The sequence below is a fragment of the Gallus gallus genome, chromosome 1, assembly GCF_016699485.2.
Source record: "Gallus gallus isolate bGalGal1 chromosome 1, bGalGal1.mat.broiler.GRCg7b, whole genome shotgun sequence".
NCBI classification, from domain to species: domain Eukaryota; kingdom Metazoa; phylum Chordata; class Aves; order Galliformes; family Phasianidae; genus Gallus; species Gallus gallus.
In genome coordinates this window covers 76,829,216-76,849,042 of record NC_052532.1, presented here as the reverse complement: position 1 = coordinate 76,849,042, position 19,827 = coordinate 76,829,216, and the positions used below count along the sequence as shown (strand labels likewise).

Below are 19,827 nucleotides of genomic sequence, written 5' to 3'. Positions count from 1 at the left end.
ATTCCTGTGGTCACACAGGTGTGCCGCAATGTGACTGTCAGCTCACAGAGTCAGATGAGCTGGACCACCTGAACGACTGCTTTCCAACGCAGTACAGTTGTCCTTGGACATGCACGATGACTACAACAGAAGGTTGTGAGGTGGAATCCCAGTGCACTTCATGGGAGTGACTCATGTGGATATTGTAGGGGATTAGCTATGCTTCTGTCTTAAGCTTCCCTCACTGCAAATGTCTTCCGAACACTTTGCCCATCCCCAAGTTTCTGGATATTTCTTCAATGCAGTCATCTACTGAGGCAGGCCGTGCCAGACGGAGCAGGTTTTGGCAATAATCGTTATTTCCCCAGCCCCGTTCAGGCTCAGCAGTTACAGGGTGAATGGTCCAAGTCTTCCATTAGGAAGAATGATCTTCCTCTGGGCATTACAAACTCTTTTTGGAAGTTTTGATTCATCATCTATACATGACCTGTAACCAAGCTTTGAATCCCAGGAGCTTTACACTGAAAAGTTCCTTCACCTTTGGATGTCTGGCTGCAGGTTCTTCTCTGCTGAGTGGGAAGCATGCTGCTGCTGAGAGCAATGCTCCTGAATATTGCATCCTTGCCAGCTGAATGCATGATTGCTTTTTATTGCTACTGAGCAACCTCTGAGTAAATGTGAATCATTTTTATGGCATCAAATTTGAAATGTTTCCTTATCAGGTATGTCTCCTATCAGCCCAGGTAGGAATGTGATAATGATCTGTAATGCACACAGCATTTTAAAATAGTACAGACTTCTCGTTATGCAACATGCTGCTACTGTGGTGGGAGGAAAAGGAAGGCTCTCTCTAGAGCTTGATCTCTATGGATTGATTTGAGTTGCAAGTGTAACACATTTTTGAACCACTTGAAAGCCTTCAGATCATTTTAGGTTTTTTGTATATGTATATAGGTGGCTGTGTTAGACAAAGCTTTTCCTTCTGCCGCAGGGTAGAAGCAGAATTATTTCTGGCTTACTTCTGCATTATCTCCAGCTGGTTATATATTTTCGCATGAAAACTAGCAACTCAAAATGTCAGGGAATAGCAGCACAGATGGTGCTGCAAGTTTAACTGAAGCGTCTGGCCAAAGAGATGCCAGGCTGGTAGCAGGTGAAGATGGGTAGATGGGGGCTATGCTCTGTATTTCTGTTGCTTTTCAGGGAGAAGTTACTTACCCAGGATTCACAGAATCACTTGACTGAGAGGTGATGATTTTGAAACAGGATCATTTAGAAAAAAAACACTGGGGATTTGCAGAGCAGCCTAATGGGATATTGACTGCCGCCTTCTTTGCTTCTTAATGCAGCCTGCCACGTGGCAGTGGTGTCTATCCCAAATAGTTGCTGACACCAACAGCAGCAGAAGCATGTCCATATACTCACTTCCACACCTTTGAGTCCCAAGAAGACTCCTTTCCAATGTATTCATTTTTTACCTTGTAGGAACAGATATCCATTCTGGTGATGCAGAAGGGAGCCTTGTGGGAAAAGCAAAGCAGTAAACTTTTATCCCCTTCTCTCAGAATGAAAGATGGGAGATGATAGGGTAGAGATCATGAAAATACTGTTGTAGGTCTGAGAACATCTTGTGTATGGAAGGAAATGCATCTCTTTTCCTAGGAGGATGAGGTTAACATGAGTGAACCCCATAAGAGATGTGTGGTTCCTCTTTCTTAGCCGTCCATGTGTTGCTATGTGGTAGGAAGTCTGGAGAGTCTGTGTATATGCTCACATCCTGCCCTAACCGACAAATCTGAGCTGGCTACTGAAAACCTTTGCTCTCCCGTCTGTTGTCTTTGCTGCAGAACAAGGGATGCTGCCTGCTGCAAGCACGGCATCCATTTGCATGCTGAAGCAGCTGAATCGCCCATACCCTGTGGTACCTGAGCCATGCTGCTTTGTATAAGCTCAAGTCAGCTGCTTGCTGCCTTTGCTGCAGTGACCTGAAAGTCACTGGGCACTGAAGATAGAATTTCCAGCTCTCTCTCTGCTGTGTATTTCCTAAATCTGGGGTCTCATGTAGGCTCAGCCAGGTTGACAGCGCAATACACTGATCTCATGCAATTGCAAGAGGGCTGACTGTGGAAATGGCCATATGAAAATTGCCTCTTACCAGTGTAGGTAAGGCTGATGCCCATCTGAGAGATCAAATCCAGGAAGATCTCTGTTCTGAGGAGCAATCAATGGGTGGGAGATCAGGATAGAGATTCCATGAGATTTCCCCCCCCCCCCCCCCCCGTTCTCCTGCTCAGCCAAAATCTTTGATTTCCTCATTCCAGCCCTAACAATATGACTATTATAACAACCACCTGACTCCCCAGGCCCCCACCTCTTTTGTGATCTCCTCTGCCCGTTCCTGGAAACTTGAAGCAGACACAGCCACCCAAGACCAGTTTTTCTTGACACCTGCTCGTCAGCCAACAAGAATCATGCAGTTGTGCCTTAGTTACACACTGAGCACAGCACATCACATGGCACAGTGCAGCAGATTTGCTTGCTGGACACAGATGCTAGTTGCTGCCCACATGGAAGTTTACTCAAGCTGGTGTTGAGGCAACCTCATCTTTGTTTACCTCCAGTTTTGACACTGCCACATTTAATTCTCCAGGTGCCCTTCTCACTACTCCTACCACAGGGATTTCAAGTTGCTCTGCTCTGCTGATGATCTGCCTCCCCTCCCCTCCCCTCCCCTCCCCTCCCCTCCCCTCCCCTCCCCTCCCCTCCCCTCTCCTCTCCTCTCCTCTCCTCTCCTCTCCTCTCCTCTCCTCTCCTCTCCTCTCCTCTCCTCTCCTCTCCTCTCCTCTCCTCTCCTCTCCTCTCCTCTCCTCTCCTCTCCTCTCCTCTCCTCTCCTGACTTCATTTTTCCATTTTTCATTTGATTGGAAAGATAAAACTCACTGGGAGTCATGAGACTGCCCCTCTTTGTTCCCTGTCTGCTTTGCCTACAGCATTAGAGTAAGAACTTTGGCTTCAGAAACTCTCTGTTTCTCATTTTATCTGGTTTATTAGCTTCAATTCCAATCATATTGTATTATATTGTGTTATTTCACATTCAACTACTATATTTAGTAAATCAAACTTTTCCGTAGCTCATTGCTGCTGCTATCCTTCATCCAGGCCCATCTCCCTACCTTTTCCCTTCCTTCCTCCCCCCTTTCCTGGGGTGGGGGTCTGTGGGTCCCTTCACCCCCTTGTCATGGAACCTAGGCCAAACCAGGACCATGACAGCAGTACACCTCTTGGTTTGGTGCTGTGCACATATATCTGCTGAAGTAATTGATCTTCTGTGGTAAGAACTTAATAGAGTATTGATGGTATTTCATGCGAGGATGCGTCAGTGAGAATGGTATGTAAATACATAAATGTATAAAACAACAGGGGTAAAACAGAAATTCATAATGAAATCCCTGTTAAATAAACACACGACTTCAGAAGTAGTTGAAAAGTTAGATAAGAAAATGGCGTTGAAAGTGAGGAAAGGAGAGTGTGATAAATGGAAAGGTTACTAATGAAGGAAAAAGAACACTGTGCCCTCCTTCCCCACCTGGATGTGGTGGAAAGGTTTGCAGGGTGCAGTGACACTTCAGTATAGGCCAGCAAATTATAAAGCTCCCAGACGATGACTCACACCAGACAATTCAGAGCACAGGAGGCAAACAGACTGAAGTTAATCCACAAACCCTTAAAACAATGGAATATTGCTGTTCCTCTCTTTGCAGTCCATGTTCCATTTCTTTTCCTCTCCTTGTCATTGTTGGTTTGCCCTATCTGGACCTCTCAGCTCTCCATCAGTGTTGGCCAGTACTGCCCTGCTTTTTATAGCATCACAGAATCAGAGAATCACAGAATGGTTTGGGTTGGAAGGGACCTTGGAGATCATGTAGTTCCAACCCCCCTGCCGTGGGCAGGGCTGCACCCACTAAGTCAGGCTGCCCGGGACCCCATTCAATTTGGTCTTAAACACCTCTAGGGATCAACCTCAGCTTCTCTGGGCAGCCTGTGCCACTGCCTCACCGCTCTCAGTAAAAAAATCTGTCAGTAAAATAAAAATGAAAAAAATCTGTCAATTAAAAAAAAGCAGTCGTTGCTCTGAACCACCACTAGTCAGTGTTATTGTCTCATATTGTCTATGTGCCGCTAGTCTTCACTGTCACCCCTAGCCCCTCCTGCCACCTCTTGTAACTCTATATCACCACCTCAGCTGGACCTACTGAGCTAATGTTGCTATTCCCTCTTACTTCTCACTTCCTCTCAGTGCAACATCCCAACACTTCGGGCCGTAATCCTGGTTTTGCCACCCGATGGTCTTCACTACTGTTAAAATCCCGCTCTCTGCCTTTTGTTGTTCTCCAGCTACTTCTCTCCTTCCCATTCTGCTTTGGCACACCTTGCCGTTTTGACCTATTACCCAGCACCGTTGCTCTATACCAGCCCCTGCTGCAACTGTTTTCTTCTGGCTGCCCAAAAGTAACACGCTGTTACTTCCACGGGGAAGTTAAGGTTACGGCAGAAATCTCTGCGCCTCTGTTCCAGTGTTGACAGAACAGATCATCCTGGCAGAACCCATTCTTGTGCAGGGTGGGGTTGGTCTATAAATGTGCCTGAAACTGAAGTGACTGTGAAAAGGCCCATCAGCACGGTGATGACGAGAGCAGTGACAGCAACTGCTAGGAGCAATGGCATTTATCCAAGGGTTTTAAAGCAAGTCAAGAGTACAATAGCTGAGCTGCTCCCAGCATTGTGTGACCCATGCTTCATTTCATTGTGGCACCTGGGGAGGGGAAGGCAGTAAATGTGATGCCAGCTCTTAAAGACTTTACGGGGGCACTGGATAAAAATGGACGGCTTCAACCCATGGAGGTGACTAAACCACGGAAAGCACATTCATGCAATTATAGAATTATAAAATCACAGTCACAGAATGTCTTAGGTTGGAATAGACCTTAAAGATTCAGCCAGGAAGTCCATTACCTGAAAATGTTTGAAGGCTGGGAGAGTATGGCTAAGAACTGTGATATATTTGCCCCGTTCTTCCTCTTCAGCTTGAACTTTCCCTGAGAAGGGAGAGGAGGAGTTTAGAGAAAGAGAAATCAGGAAGAGATAAAATGATTTTGGTGATGAATGGATAAACAGAAGGAGAGAATAAGGACCAAACAATTCAAAACATAAAACAGAGCACAACAACAGTACCCACTGCTTCCTGAAGGCATCTGAGGGTGCCAGGTGGTGGATGCTGTGCTGAGATCCTCTGCAACAGAACAGACAGCAGAAGGGAATAGAAACATGCTGTGTAATTGCCAGGACCACCCTTACATCATGGATCCTCCTCCTGGAGCTGCAAGTGGCCAGGAACAGGTGGTGGAGGAGGTTCTGGGGCTTCTTGAGACTTCAGATGAAGATGCCATGAATGAAAAGATGAGGGATAAGTACAGATAGAGTCTAAGAGGGTCTGGATAAACTGGAAGAATGCCTAAGTTTGGCACACCACTTGATATCTTATGTCCCCAGTAGGCTGTGTGTCCATACTATCATCTACCAGCCTAAGTATGGTGTGCGCTGTGGTCCATCTCCTGAGGACTGAATATGTACTTGGATGAATCTTGCCTGGTAGCGTTGGAGCCACCTTGCAGAGTTTTTGGATCTTTGGGTGTTATGGTCCGGGCACTTTCACCCAGCTGCTAGTGAAGAGGACAGCAGCAGTGACAGAGGGGTGTGTTTGTGTAAGCACCAGGAATCTAACTGTGGGTGGTGGACCTCTCCTTTCTCTTGTTTCAGGGTTTGTAGGGGCAGGGTATGAGAGAAGGAGCTCCTGATGCTGCAGACATTGAATCCAGATGTGGACATTCCTCTGCTGTCCACTGCTGGGGAGTGAGAGATTCACTTCATGCGTCTGCACACGTGTACCTGACTCTGCAAGAATTCCTTGTTGCCTCTGGGCACAACTCAGCCCCACACTGCTTCAGCTACCATGGGCCTCATCATGGACCACTACCATGGATCTCACCAAGAACGGCTGGCAACTGCTTCTGGTCCAAAAGACAGGGCTGAAACCATCCATCCTCAGTGCAGGTGAGCTTTCTGAGCTTCTCAGTCAAATTTTCAACTAGAAAGACATTTGGCATTTTCAGTATCTGCTTATTGAAGGAGGTGTATTGGGAATCCACCTTCACATTGGAGGTAACTGCAGTTTCTGCTGTCCTGGGAGGAGGACCACGTTTTTGCAGTGGGTAAGAGCTGAACCGGTTTAGTATGATGTATCCTGCTGTGGAGAGAAGGAATGGAGCTGGGGATCTGAAGTATTTTGTCTGGGACACAAGGTAGGGAATGGTTGTAACAGAGCCAGAAAACTTCAGATTAGGCAAGACCAACCCTCTCTCTCTCTCTCTCTTTTCTTCCTGAATGTATGAAATATTACAAGAGATTCATATCCTTGCTTCCATCAGCGTGCTCCAGATGGAGATCAGGCCAGAAAAAGTGATCAGTGCAGAAAACTGTGGTTATTGAGGAAAGCAAACACACGGTGCTAGTGAAATGTGTCCGTGACCAGCATTTCATACTCTTCCCAGTGAAAAGCTCAAGGGCAGTGTTCCTACAGGTCAGATCTGTGAAGAAGCTGCCATTGTATGGTTGTGAGATGGTCTTCTCTACAAACAGAGGTACCCAAGAAGAACTGTGAGGACTGCAATGCCATGCTCTTGAAATGGAGATTCTTGCATCAAGCTTCTGATCTTCAAGACAATTACAGCAGGAGGGCATGAATGCTTGCCCTGATGCTTTGTCCCATCCCACCCAAATCACATGGGTTGCAGTGATTCCTTGCAGCTCATTGACAAAGACAGGAAGATGTGGGGAGGGCTGGTGTTCCTTCCAGGGTCACTGTGGAAATCTGTTTCTTGTTGCACACTAGGATCAAATGAATAACTGTCCATTGTTGCCTTGTGGACTGTATGGAATATGTGACTGATTGATTTCTGTACATTAGGCCTTTTGCTATAAGTGTGTGAGAGGTGCAGCTGACTGGTGGAATTCGAAGCTTCTCAGCCTGAGCATGTGGTACCAAGGTGGAGATTAGGTTTATGAAAGCCAGTTCTCCCTGCTGTAGGGAGCTGTATAATCATAACACTTCAGGCACAAAAGAAGGATTCTTCCTAGTCAGATCTATGATGGCCTTGGAGATTACAAGTAATGACAAGCACAGCCTGGGGGAGAGTGGACTCCTGGTACTTTCAGAGATGTCATCCTCAAATGTTTCAAGAGTGACATCTCCGTGGTTGAAAAAGCAACCCTTGTTCATCCTGTCCTTGCTGTGGTGCCTTAAAACAGGACCACTGAATTCCAGTAGTGTGTATACAGCTGCTGCACGGCTGGAGAGGGCTGCACACTGGTGGTCTGTGTGACAACTGACCACTCATATATGTCATCTGCCATATTCCAGAAAAGGGCTTTGAATCAGCAAAGCATCTGTTCTGCAGTCTGGCTCTAAAGAAGCAGTGTCCCCAGTTGCTCTGAGTGATGATATGCTGCCAAATGGAAGCAAGCTCAGAGTTTATTTAAACACTTTACAGATGCCTTATTGCTGATGCACATTTGCTTTGAAATGCATACCAGCCAAAATTTAGCTATGTTCATAAAGTGCATCTAAACAAATGTAGTTAGACTGCTGGATCAACGTTGCTAGCTTAAATTGATTGAGCGAAGGAATAATTAAGCAAAGGGAACCTCTGCAGAAAAGATAATCCTGAGCTCAGATTTACTCACAGTGACAACTCTTTCAATATCACGTTAGGAGTTTTTGCAGTCTTCATTCACAATACGACAGTCACAGCTCCTAAGTAACCATGTATGTAGAGAACTTGACCTTACACTTTGCAGGTTGACAAAATCCCTAACAAATCTCACGTCTCGTATCTCATATCAAATTCCAATTCCAAAAATTGGAATTCCAAAAATTCCAAATGAGCTGATTTAATACTTCTATATTTAATATTTATTTGTATGATACAGCATACCCTGTGGCAGGTTGGTCTGGCTAACAACTGCTCAGATGGTGACCAGATCCCTGTTCCATTCATATGGCCATACACTGGTGCCATGTGGCACTTGGCCACTGCCTATTTGACCTTGGAAAGCAGTACGTCTGTCTGTCAGGGACGTACAACATATAATATTACTTATTCATATCCTTACAATGTAATCAAGTTCATCTTTGATAAACTTTTGGTCCCTTAGTGGCATTTTCTGCAATAAGCATTTTATATTTAAAATATAATTAATATTGTCATTAAGCACATCACTTTGTTTATCAGTATTACTTCCGCTTCAGTGTGTATGCCTAATTTCTTGTAGTTTGAGTTCAGCTTGAGACCTTTAGGGTCACAGAATTCAGATTACAAGTGGGGAGCATCAGAGAGCAGGCAGCTGGGTAAAATTCAAGTGCCACGGTATATTTCTCCTTAAAAGGAGTATGGCAACTCCTAATGTATCTCCTATACCTTTCCATTATATTTTCTTAGCTTTACACTGTCTTATTGGCCAATGGATTAATACCTGGCTCCGAGCCTGGTGTGCCTGGCAGGGGTTTGGGTTTTTTGACCTCTTCTCGATTTACATGAGACCAGACCTGCTGGCAACCAATGGGAGTAACTTATCCCACCGATGGAAAGGGGTCTTACAATGGGAGTTGGGAAGGTTCATTGATAGAGCTTTAAACTAGGTATGAAGGGGGTGTAACTCGGGTTACTAGTATGGAGCCTGTATGTAACGTGACAGTGCTTGTGGGAGAGGGATGTGCTAGTAAGATCCCACAGTCTTGTGCCCTGGTGAAGGAGAAGGATGACTCACCTTTTTGTAAGAAGAACACAAGGGCTGGTGTGAGGCTGGTGGCTATGGAAACACCTGGGTATGGTCAAGAGTTAGGGCTACTCCCACTCAAAAGGTGGCCCAGCTCAGGTGCTCTTACACCAACGCACACAGCATGGGTAAAAAAGAGGAGGAGCTAGAGGCCATAGTGAGGTTGGAAAGCTATGATATAGTCGCCATCATGGAGCTGGAGTGCTGTCATGGGTGGCTACTGACTTTTCAAAAGAGATAGGCAAGGCAGGAAAGGCGGTGGTGTTGAATAAAAGGCTAATCTGTTAAGTTGTTAAGAGTAGTTGAGCACGAACAATGGGAACGATATGGGGCCATTAGTTAGGGGTGGGGTTTGGGGCGAAGAATAGGTGTGGAATATTGTACTAGAATCAACTGTAAAAACTACTCCTTGTACCATAAATATGTATGTATTTCCTCTATAAAGAGGGATGTTTACCTGCTTTCGGTGTGCAGGCTAGGAAGGAGTTATCCCCCCCTGCACCTGACCGGCCGAATAAAACATACCTGCTCTACAGCTACTTCGTGGTTATAGAGATTGTTCCACAAGTCAGTGTAGCCCTTTATCTTAAGAAAGAATGTGAATGTATGGAAATTAATGATGGTGATGACTGGGTTGAGATCTTATGGATCAGAATAAAAGCGAAGGCCAGTAAGACTGACATTATAACGGAAGTCTGCTATAGGCCACCCAACCAGGATGGAGAGGTGGACAAGACACTTTATAGACAGTTGGGTGAAGTCTCAAGGTCTCTCCCCCTTGTTCTTATGGGGGACTTCAACTTCCCAGACATCTGCTGGATATAATACAGCAGATAAGGAACAGTCCCGGAGGTTCCTAGAATGTGTGGGAGATAACTTTCTGACACAGCTGGTGAAGGAGCCAACAAGGATAAGCAAAATCCTGGACCTGCTGTTTGTTAACAGAGAAGCTCTTGTGGGGGATGTAAAGGTTGGAGGCCATGTGGGGCACATTGATCATAAAGTGCTAGATTTCTCCACCCTTGCTGAACCACAGAGGGGAGTCAGCAGAACTGCCACCTTGGACTTGCAGAGGGCAGACTTTAGCCTCTTCAGGACCTTGATTGAGAGGGTCCCTTGGGAGGCACTTTTGGAGGGGATGGGAGCCCAGGAAAGCTGGGAATACTTTAAGGAAGTAATTTTAAAGGTGCAGGAGCTGGCCATCCTCATGTCATGGAAGATGAGCTGATGGGCAAGGAGGCCAGACTGGCTGAACCTTTGGCTGGAACTGAAGAACAAAAGGAAAGTTTATAGTCTTTGGAGGGGTGGGCAAGCAACTTATGATGATTACAAGTATGTAGTGAAGCCATGAAGGGAGAAAATTAGAAAGGCCCAAGCCCAGCTAGAACTGAACTTGGCCACTAAGGTAAAGGACAACAATAAATATTTCTATAAATACATCAACAGCAAGAAGAGGGCTTGTTGTACACCGAGGGCAACATGGTGACCAGGGATCAGGATAAGGCTGAGGTACTTAATGCCTTCTTTGTCTCAGTCTTTAATAGTAAGACTAATTACTCCCTGGGCACACAGGGCAATTAGTCCCTTGCACCAGGGCAGGTTTAGGCTGGATATCAGGAAAAACTTCTTTACAGAAAGCATTGTTAAGCACTGAATGGGCACCCCAGGGAGGTAGTTGAGTCATCATCCCTAAATGTGTTTAAAAACTATTTGGATGTGGTGCTCAGGGACGTGATTTATTGGAGGGTTGTTAGAGTTAGGGTAGTATGGTTAGGTTGGGGTTGGACCTGATGATCTTTAAAGTCTTTTCCGACCTGAGCAATTCTATGATTCTATGAAAAGACAGGCAAATCACCAGCTCTCATTTCATACACAACAAAGACATTGGTATTTTGTTAAATTAAAAGAGATCAATGTCTCTTTTAACTGAGGTCATTAACTGGTTTTGATTAAATGTCAGTAATCTGGTCTTTATTTGAAGATCTTGTGAGATAGTCTACCACTTTTGCTGACAGGCAGCAAGGAAAATCCTCTTCACCACTGAGTATGTTTTGTCTTATCCTACTTGGAACATTCCTAAATTTAACTTGCAGCTGTTGGTTTCTCCCTGTGCCTGTCTCTGCAGGTTGAAGTTCCATCAGTGCCCACACTTTGTGGTGTAATTAAGGGAAACAGTCATAGTAAGATCAGAGCAGTGTCTCAAAATGCCTCCCTAGAAGACAAATTTCTGAACTTCCTAATTGATCATTCAGCCCTGGATCACCTTCAGACTTTCCATACATATTTTTTAAAAGTGTAGGCACCTGCACAGTAGGTGGTTTAGCAGAGTTTTATGGTTCAATGGCATGGGAACAATGTGGATGTCCGGTACCCAAAGAAATGCCACCAGCACTACCGAGCATCATGAATTGATCGGTTATGTTTGGATGAACAGATGAGTATTACTGAACTTCCCATGGCCCATGTAGATCTGAAGTACTCACTCCACTTGCCATTTGCAACTTTTACTGACAATAATTTAAAATGGTATCTCCTGCTCCTAGCACTGAAAAGCACTGGGCTCACCATCCCTTATGCAGAGGCACACATTTTTGGCAGTGATTGATGCTGCTGTTTGGATTACAAACTTTTGACATTTATGTGTTAGGCAGTAACTAATCCATACAATGCAAACTGTGATGCATACACACACTGTTATTTTTCTCTTCAGAATGTCATGCTGATTTACAAATTCACCAGTTTGTTAAATCTGCACCAGTACTTTTATCAACCAAATGTATTATTTCATCAAGGAATTAAGTTGGGTATGTTTCTCACAACTTAAAAAAAAAATAAGGAAAGAAATGTTCTAAATGCCTTTTATCAGATTCACACTCTCTGGTAGATGGTTGTTGCTAGAGAATCATAGAATGGCCTGGGTTGAAAAAGACCACAAACATTGAAACATTGAGTTTCAACCCCCCTGCTATGTGCAGGGTCGCCAACCACCAGACCAGGCTGCCCAGAGCCACATCCAGCCTGGCCTTGAATGCATCCAGGGATGGGGCATCCACAACCTCCTTGGGCAACCTGTTCCAGTGTGTCACCACCCTCTGTGTGGAAAACTTCTTCCTAATACCTAACCTAAACCTCCCCTGTCTCAGTTTAAAACCATTCCCCCTTGTCCTATCACTGTCCACCCTCGTAAACAGCCATTCCCCCTCCTGTTTATATGCTCCCTTCAAGTATTAGAAGGCTACAATGAGGTCTCCCCAGAGCTTTCTCTTCTCCAAGCTAAACAAGCCCAGTTCCCTCAACCTCTCCTCATAGGAGAGGTGCTCCAGTCCTCTGATCATCTTAATGGTCCTCCTCTGGACTCATTCCAAGATATCCATGTTTTTCTTGTGCTGGGGGCCCCAGGCCTCGGTTGCAGTACTGGGATGCAGTACTCCAAATGGGGCCTCACAAGAGCCGAGTAGAGGGAGACAATCACCTCCTTCTCCCTGCTGGTCACCCCTTTTTTTAATGCAGCCCAGAACACAGTTGGCCTTCCAGGCTGCAAGCACACATTGCTGGCCATCTAACAGTCACGTGTGTTGTCTTGCTTTCTCTCTGAACACTGGCACCACACGCTTTTCCAGTACCTTGGGATTTCCCGAGTATTCTAATATACCTAAGTCAATTGGACCAGACGCCTCCTCAGCCAAATCTGTTATGATGCTGAGATGTAAATTATCTCAGCCTGTTGATCTAAAAATGCTTAAGCTTAACCATTACCGTTAAAAACACTCCTTATTTTGAAAATACAATACATCCACATTTAATCTGAATACGTAATAATATTTCTTTTTAAAAAACATTTGTGTCTGTATTTTTCACAACAGCAGAACCACAGATCTCTAATTTGTAAACTTCCATCTGAAATTTTAATTTAAATTTTACTGTAACTTTCCATGGGAGAACTTTCATTGTCTTGTTCTGACTGCTGGACTTGCAATATAAGCAACTTGCTCAGTTTGAAGTTTAACTGATTTTGCCTACACATTTGCTTGGCTCTACAGTTAAAACACATACATACACATGTGCGTAAACGTATTCCTTAAAACCTTAAAGATTAAGAAAATATACCTATATACATCTACAGCTATGTATCTATATACAATGTATGAAAATTCATTGTATAACTATTTACATCTACCTGTACATCTACCTATACAGACTCACACATGTACAGTAATATAAACACTCGTCTATATGCTGCATCCCAGCAGAGCTGAGGCTGTCAATCCTGTTCTGAGATGAAAGCACACTTTCCTGTCTCTCTTCTCAGACTCCATCCTAGAATGATTGCTCAGCTCCTCCAGCTGGGTAAGCCCTTCCCCTTCTGTACTGACCATTATCTCTGTCAGTACTTGGACAAGACTGACTCTCCTGAGCAGGATGTGGAACAGGCTCCCCAGGGCAGTGGACACGGCCTCAAGCTGCCAGAGTTCAAGAAGCATCTTGACAGTGCTCTGTCGTATGTTTTGATTTTTGGACGTTCCTGTGTGAAGCCAGGAGCTGCACTCAATGATCCTTATAGGTCCCTTCCAACTCAGGGTACTGTATGATTCTATGATTCTAAGAGAAGATAGATAGTGGAGGGCAGGTGGTTGACATGAGAGTTCTTCTACTCTGAAGCTGTTAGAAGTTGCTCAGGCTTTGGTTCAGCTGAAAAGGAAAGAAATAAAGGAATAAAACTTAAGATTCATAAAGACCAAAGTGTACAGACCACTGCCCCTGTGCAGGGATCTGCCAGAAGCAAATAGAGAAGAGCATTTCAGCCCTGCCATGCTCAGCAGCACTGGGAGGATCACAGGCCTCCAGCTATGGGATTGTAGCCCTTGCACACTGCAGAGCAGGGGATTAAAGGGAGCAGCAGCCATAGGGCAGCTGGACCTCTGCAGCCCTGCAGCCCTGAGCTGCCAATGCCAGGAAGATGTAGCTTGTCCCATCTCCCACATCAGGGAAGTGGCTCAGTGCTTAGCCTCCTACCTGCTCTTTTCCTCCTGAGCACAATGAAGAGGACAGAAACGAAAATGGCAGTGGCAATGGCCCCCCCCTACCAGTCCTTCCAATTCCGTGTGTTCTGTAGGGGAAGAGAAGGATCAAGGATGTCACATGCACTTGAACAGCCATTGGTTGTCCCAGCTCATCAAACCCCTGGCATCTGACAACACACACGCTCTTGTCAGCTATGACATGAAACACATGCACTAAGGCCATGAACACAGGGCCAAGTTATACTGGCTAGACAGATATGTCGTAACTGTAAAACAACAGCATTGCTTGCTTTTTCCTGACGGGTCAGGAGAAAGCAGAGCAGTCTCCTGCTGGGGAGGAGAGCAAGAACACTGACAGCACATCAACTCTAAAGGGGAGCAGCACTTTTTGCAGCACTGGGACTACAGCTCCCCAGTAGCTTCAGCCTCCAGTTGAACGAGTCCAGCTGGGTGTCCAGCTCCTTGGGCATGGCTTCTCTTGTCTCTGTCCAAGTGCTCTGTTTTTAGTCATAATATCTCTCATCCCTTGTAGGAAATGAGATAATTGCTGACCCAAAATCTTCAGGCTAAAGGAGTGGAAGGGAAGAGAGGATGGGTAAAGAGGACATCAGGAGGAAAGCATGGAAAAGCAGGCATGCGTGGTGCACCCCAGAGATTTTAATCCTTATGGTGGGTTATGAGGTGGCAGGAGATGTGGGCAGGGCGAAGAATATGTCACTCAACCTTGACACTCACCTGGTGCCTTCAGATGGGTGCTGATGGAGATGGGCGCCTCCAGAGCCACATGTGAAACATGGCAGGTGTAGGTGGCTGGAGCCTGTGCTGTGGCTAAGTTGACGCTGAGGTAGGAGTTGATGCTGTAGGTGCCATCTTGGCTTTGCCGGTGACTGGAGAACCGTGTGTTTGAGGGACTGATTTCTACCTCATCCTCAGGAGTCTTCTGTGTCCAGCTCACCGAGATGTCCAGGGGGTAGTAGCCAGCAATGTTGCAGGTCAGAGTAATGGTCTCATCTCTCTTGAGTGACGCTTCTGTTGGAAACACACGAACTCTTGGGGGCTCTGGAAGGAAATAGGGAATTGACTGGGTCAGAAACTGAGAAGGGAACACAAATGGCATCCACCCACAAGCTTCCTGTGACAGTGAGTACTGGGAGCAACGGGGTGACCTTTCAGTGCCTTCCTTACCAGACACCAGCAGCTGGATATTGTGTTGGACTTGGTGCTGTGCTGTGGACACCAAGCAGATGTACGTCCCCTCGTCATTCACAGTTGCTTCCTGCAAGGTAAGCGATGCATCCCCATTCCCCAGCAGCTGCTCCACATCTACGTGGACTTTTGGCTGCGCTGTCAGGCCTGCATTCCCCACACGGTATCGGAAAAGGCTGCGACCACTGCCTCGGTGCTGCCTCCTCCATTCCAGGGAGGACAGTAGGAAGCTGGGAGCCAAGGCAAAGTGGCAGTCAAGGGTGATGGAGCTGCCAAGACGTGTGCGCAGGGAAGTGTTGTTTGATGATGATTGAAATTCCACTAGAAACAGAAAGGAGAATTACAGGCAAGCGGTGAGTTAAATCAAAGTGGGTAAAGAAGGCATCCTCAAGTGCGAGGTGTGGGCAGTGACATCCTCACCCCAAGCAGGCCCCTTGTGTGATGCTCCAGGGGCCACCTGGGCAGAAGTGCTGGGAGGAAGCCAGCCCTGTGGGGTTAGTAGGGTTAACAAACAAGTGGACACCAATACATGCCATGGTCTTGAAGCACAAAGCACTTGTTTGAGTCTCCTTGGAGACTTTCAGAAGGAACCTGAATATGGCCCTGGGCAACCTGCTGTGGGTGTCCCTGCTTGAGCAGGGCTGGGATCCCAGGCCACCTGGTCACCTGTGGTCAGCAGAGTCCCCTCCTTGCTCATTGGAATCCTCAGTTTTGGGTGCAGTGTCACATCGTGTCCCTCCTTCTGGCTGCTGCAGCTGGGCCCTCTGAGCAGCAGGACAATGCTGATCCCACTGGAGAGCCGAATGGTGGCCAGGAACCAGGAGGCAGAGCAGAGACCATTGCCCTCTTGCTGGAAACTATATGGGGAAAGCTCACAGCTCACTTCCTCCCCACTGCAATCCACATGCAGCAGGGCCTCTGCGTATGGGATGGACACTAGTTGCTCTGTGAGGAGAGAGAAGAGATTTAATTGTCTGGATCTGAAAGGAAGACAGAGCAAGCTGATGAGATGAGAAACATCATGCACTACAGGGTCAGTCAGAACACAGAAATGCAAGGCTAAGTTTATCAAATGAAGGTCTGTAAAGAATATGAGATCATGTTTGCTGTGGTTGCTTTACATCCCTTAGTCTGCTGGCTGTATTTCACCCAGCACAGGGGTTACTGTGGGCAACGGAAGCTGTTAGAAAAGGGGAATAAGCAAAACAGATTCCCTTCAGCCAACTCAAATAAGTTCTATATGTGAAATAACAAGTAAAGACTTGCAATGTTCATTCTTTTAGTCTGAATGCTTTTTAGTCAAAGCAGGTAGGCATAGGAGCCCTATGTGATGCCCATAAGTGATCCACATGCTTCCCACTGACATCATTGGAAATTAACTCAGTGTCTGCAGTACCTGAAAGAATCACAGAATATCCCAGGTTGGAACGGACCCATAAGAATTGCTGAGTCCAACTCCTGGCTCCACAAAATACCAACCAAAATTCACTCCCTCTGTCTGATAGAGATGTCCAAATGCTCCTTCGACTCCAGCAGCTTGGGGCTGTGCCCACTGCCCCAGGCAGCCTGTGCCAGGCTCCCCCCACCTTCTGGTGAAGAATCTTTTCCTGATATCCAACCTGACCTCCTCGCAGCTTCATGCCATTCCCTCAGATTCTACAGCTTGTCACCAGAAAGCAGAGCTCAGCCCTGCCCCTCCACTCCCTGTGAGGAGCTGCAGGCCACCATGAGGCCTCCCCTCAGCCTCCTCTGCTCTGGGCTGAACAAAGCATGGACCTCAGCTGCTCCTCATGTGTCTTCCCCTTCAGACCCTCTACCATCTCTGTAGCCTTCCTTTGGGCACTCTAATAGCTTTATGTCCGTTTGGAACTGTGGTGCCCCAACCTGCATCCAGTGCTTGAGGTGAGACCGCACCAGTGCAGAGAGGAGCAGGATAATCACTTTCCTTGCTCAGCTGGCAATGCTGGGCCTGGTGCACCTCAGTGTACAACTGGCCTTCCTGGCTGCCTGTTGACTCATGTTCAGCTTGTTTTTGACCAAGACCCTCAAATCTCAACAGCTGTACGTGAGCCAGCAGTGTGCTCTTGCAGCCCATAAGGCCAGTGGTATCCTGAGCTGCATCAAAAGAGAGGTGGCCAGAAGGGATAGGGAGGTGATTGCCCCTATCCACTCTGCCCTCGTGAAGGCCCCATCAGGAGTACTGTGTCCAGGCCTGGGGCCCCCAGTGGAAGAAACATGCAGACCTGGTGGAGTGGGTCTGGAGGAGGGGCACAAAGATGACGAGAGGACTGTCCTACAATTAAAGATTGAAGAAGTTGGGATTGTTTAGCTTGGAAAAGAGAAAGCTCCAGGAAGACCTCATTGCAATTTCTCAATACTTGAAAGGAGCTTACAAGCAGGAGGAGGATCAACTTTTTACACAGGTAGATAGTGATAGGGCAAGAGGGAATGGATTTAAACTGAAAGAGGAGAGGTTTAGGTTAGATGTTAGGAAGAAATTCTTCACTCGGAAGGTGGTGAGGCACTGGAACAGGCTGTGTGGAGAAGTGGTGGATGCCCTGTCCCTGGAGACATTCAAGGCCAGGCGTGATGAGTTCCTGGGCAGTCTGATCCAATGAGTGGCAGCCCTGCCCACAGCAGGGGGGTTGGAACTATTTGATCTTTGAGGTCCTTTCCAACCCAAGCCATTCTAAATTTATAAATTCTAAAATAATTTTCTCTATAATTTTATTAGGCATTGAACTTAGCCTGACAGGCCTGTAATTACCAGGGTATTCTTTCTCATCCCTCTTGAAGATTGGAGTGTTTGCCAGCTTCCAGTCAACTGGGACCTCTTCAGAATCCCGAGGCCTGTCTGTAGCACACTGAACACACCCCATGCCTTGTTCTGTCACACCCCAGCATGAAAGCTTGGACCCATGCTAATGGACCCTGCTGGGCCTCGGATAAGCTTGTATGTAAGCTCTTGTTTGCATGTAAGCACTGTGTGTAGCTAATTTGATGACACTGAAGTACAGGCTTGGACCTTTGCTTTGCTGTGTTCGTGAAGTTACACACAAAGCCAAGGCTATGGAGGAGGACTGCAGGCTGGCACCTAGAAATGAAGTAAGAAGAGCCAAGTACACACTGCTGGCCTTCTGAGAGGGACAGTGCTACTTCATGCATGCTGACTAAGATACTAATATTGTTAATAGTAACAAAAGGTGGGGATGCTCTTTATGAGTGCAATAATAAAACATAGAACCATAATTTCCAAGATGTTATTGACAAAGGATTTTCCAGGAGACAAGCCAGGATAGGCCCTATAGGAGGGAGATGCATCGGCAGGGTTTCTAACCTTCCACAGAATTCCTTTCTTAAAGTTTTAATTGCTGAATGTAGAAAGTCATGCATAGAACTTTAACAGCCATTCATATAATAATAGAATCGTTTGGGTTGGAAGAGAGTTTAAATATCAGCTAGCTCTAATCTCCAAAAATTAATTCAAAAATTAAAAATTTATGGAGGTTGCTACCTCGCTGTGCTCACATCTACTGTTAGGTCTCTGTAAACATTCAGCAAGTGTCAGTGAATGTCAGTGGGTGCCATATTTTCCTCACGGAGGAATTAAATGACAAACTTTTGCTTCATGTGCACTTCCATGTCAGACACCATTTTGTCAGACTGCCCCTCTGCTGCCATCTGTCACACAGCAACAAAATGTAGTAGAACACTGGTGGGAAGGCTCAGTTTCTACTGCTATCACATTAACATCTGCCTCTAGGCCAGTATAACAAAACAACAGGCAGTACTTGTGCAGCAGTCCTTGTAATTGTCTAAATTCTGTTTAAAAGTTCTTTTGGAAAAGCCTGGAGCATGTAGGTTGTCAAAGTCCTGGAGGCAGCTCTGATGCCTCACTCACCTGAGGCTTCAAAGATGATGGGAGGAGAGGAGCTGTGGTCTGCCTGTGGGATCTCATAGTCGGTTACATCTCCCAGGGTGCCATCATCTGTGACGCTGAGTCCCCTCAGCACCAGGGTAGCAGGATGCTCAGAGCCACCAAAAGCTCTTGACAATCCTCCTTCCCACACATAGGAGCAGCCAAGGACAACATCCACCCTGCGGAGCTCAGGCACCGGTGTGAGGCCTTCCACTGTCCCTTAGGAGAAGGAAAAGAACTGTTTTAGTACACAAACTGCTTTAATCGTGCAATCATAGAATTGTTTGAGTTGGAAGGGACATTTACAGGTCATCTAACCCAATTCCCCTGCAGTGAAAAGGAGTACCTGCAGCTACATCAGGCTGCTCAGAGCCCCATCCAGCCTGACCTTGAGGGTCTCCAAGGATGGGACCACCCTTATTGTAAAAAACTTCTTCCTTATACCCGATGGAAAACTGCCCTCTTTTAGTTTGAAACAATTTCCCCTTGTCCTATGACAAGAGAAGTGCTAAAGAGTCTGTTCCCTTCTTTCTTAAAGCCTCCCTTCAGATATTGGAAGGCCGCTATCAGGTCTCCGGTGAGCTTTCCCTTCCCCAGGCACTGCAGCAGCAGCAGCAGAAGCACAGCCCCGGCCCAGCCCCGGCTCACCTGCCAGCACAGCCAGCATGCAGCAGCACAAGATAAGCCCCAGGATCATACTGCCCCTAAGGAAGGGTCTCCTGCAGACCATAATGCTCGGAAAGACTAGCTGGAACCAGGCCCTGCCCCAGACTGCCGGCAGCACCATGCTTTTAATTTCACTTTCACTTT

At 46.4% G+C, this 19,827-nt stretch overlaps 2 protein-coding genes across 3 annotated transcripts in view; one reads left to right on the top strand and one right to left on the bottom strand.

Annotated features, from left to right (window-relative positions):
- Positions 1-11,890, top strand: part of VAMP1 (vesicle-associated membrane protein 1 (synaptobrevin 1)) — a 30,260-nt gene extending 18,370 nt beyond the window's left edge. Inside the window, exons 5-6 of one of the 2 annotated variants that reach the window (XM_046939678.1) lie at positions 5,797-6,090; positions 6,617-11,890. In XM_046939678.1, coding sequence (XP_046795634.1) covers positions 5,797-5,834 — 38 coding nt within the window. In that variant the 3' untranslated portion in view covers positions 5,835-6,090; positions 6,617-11,890. Of the gene's footprint in view, positions 1-5,796; positions 6,091-6,616 lie in introns of those variants that run through there. The other variant, XM_046939685.1, reaches the window with a different exon arrangement.
- On the bottom strand, positions 11,187-19,827 carry TAPBPL (TAP binding protein like). Its single transcript, NM_001396023.1, is given in 8 exon segments — positions 11,187-13,560; positions 13,885-13,944; positions 13,946-13,978; positions 14,628-14,951; positions 15,078-15,419; positions 15,765-16,043; positions 19,000-19,236; positions 19,666-19,827. Coding segments are annotated over 8 exon segments (1,455 nt in total). The 5' UTR covers positions 19,805-19,827; the 3' UTR covers positions 11,187-13,519.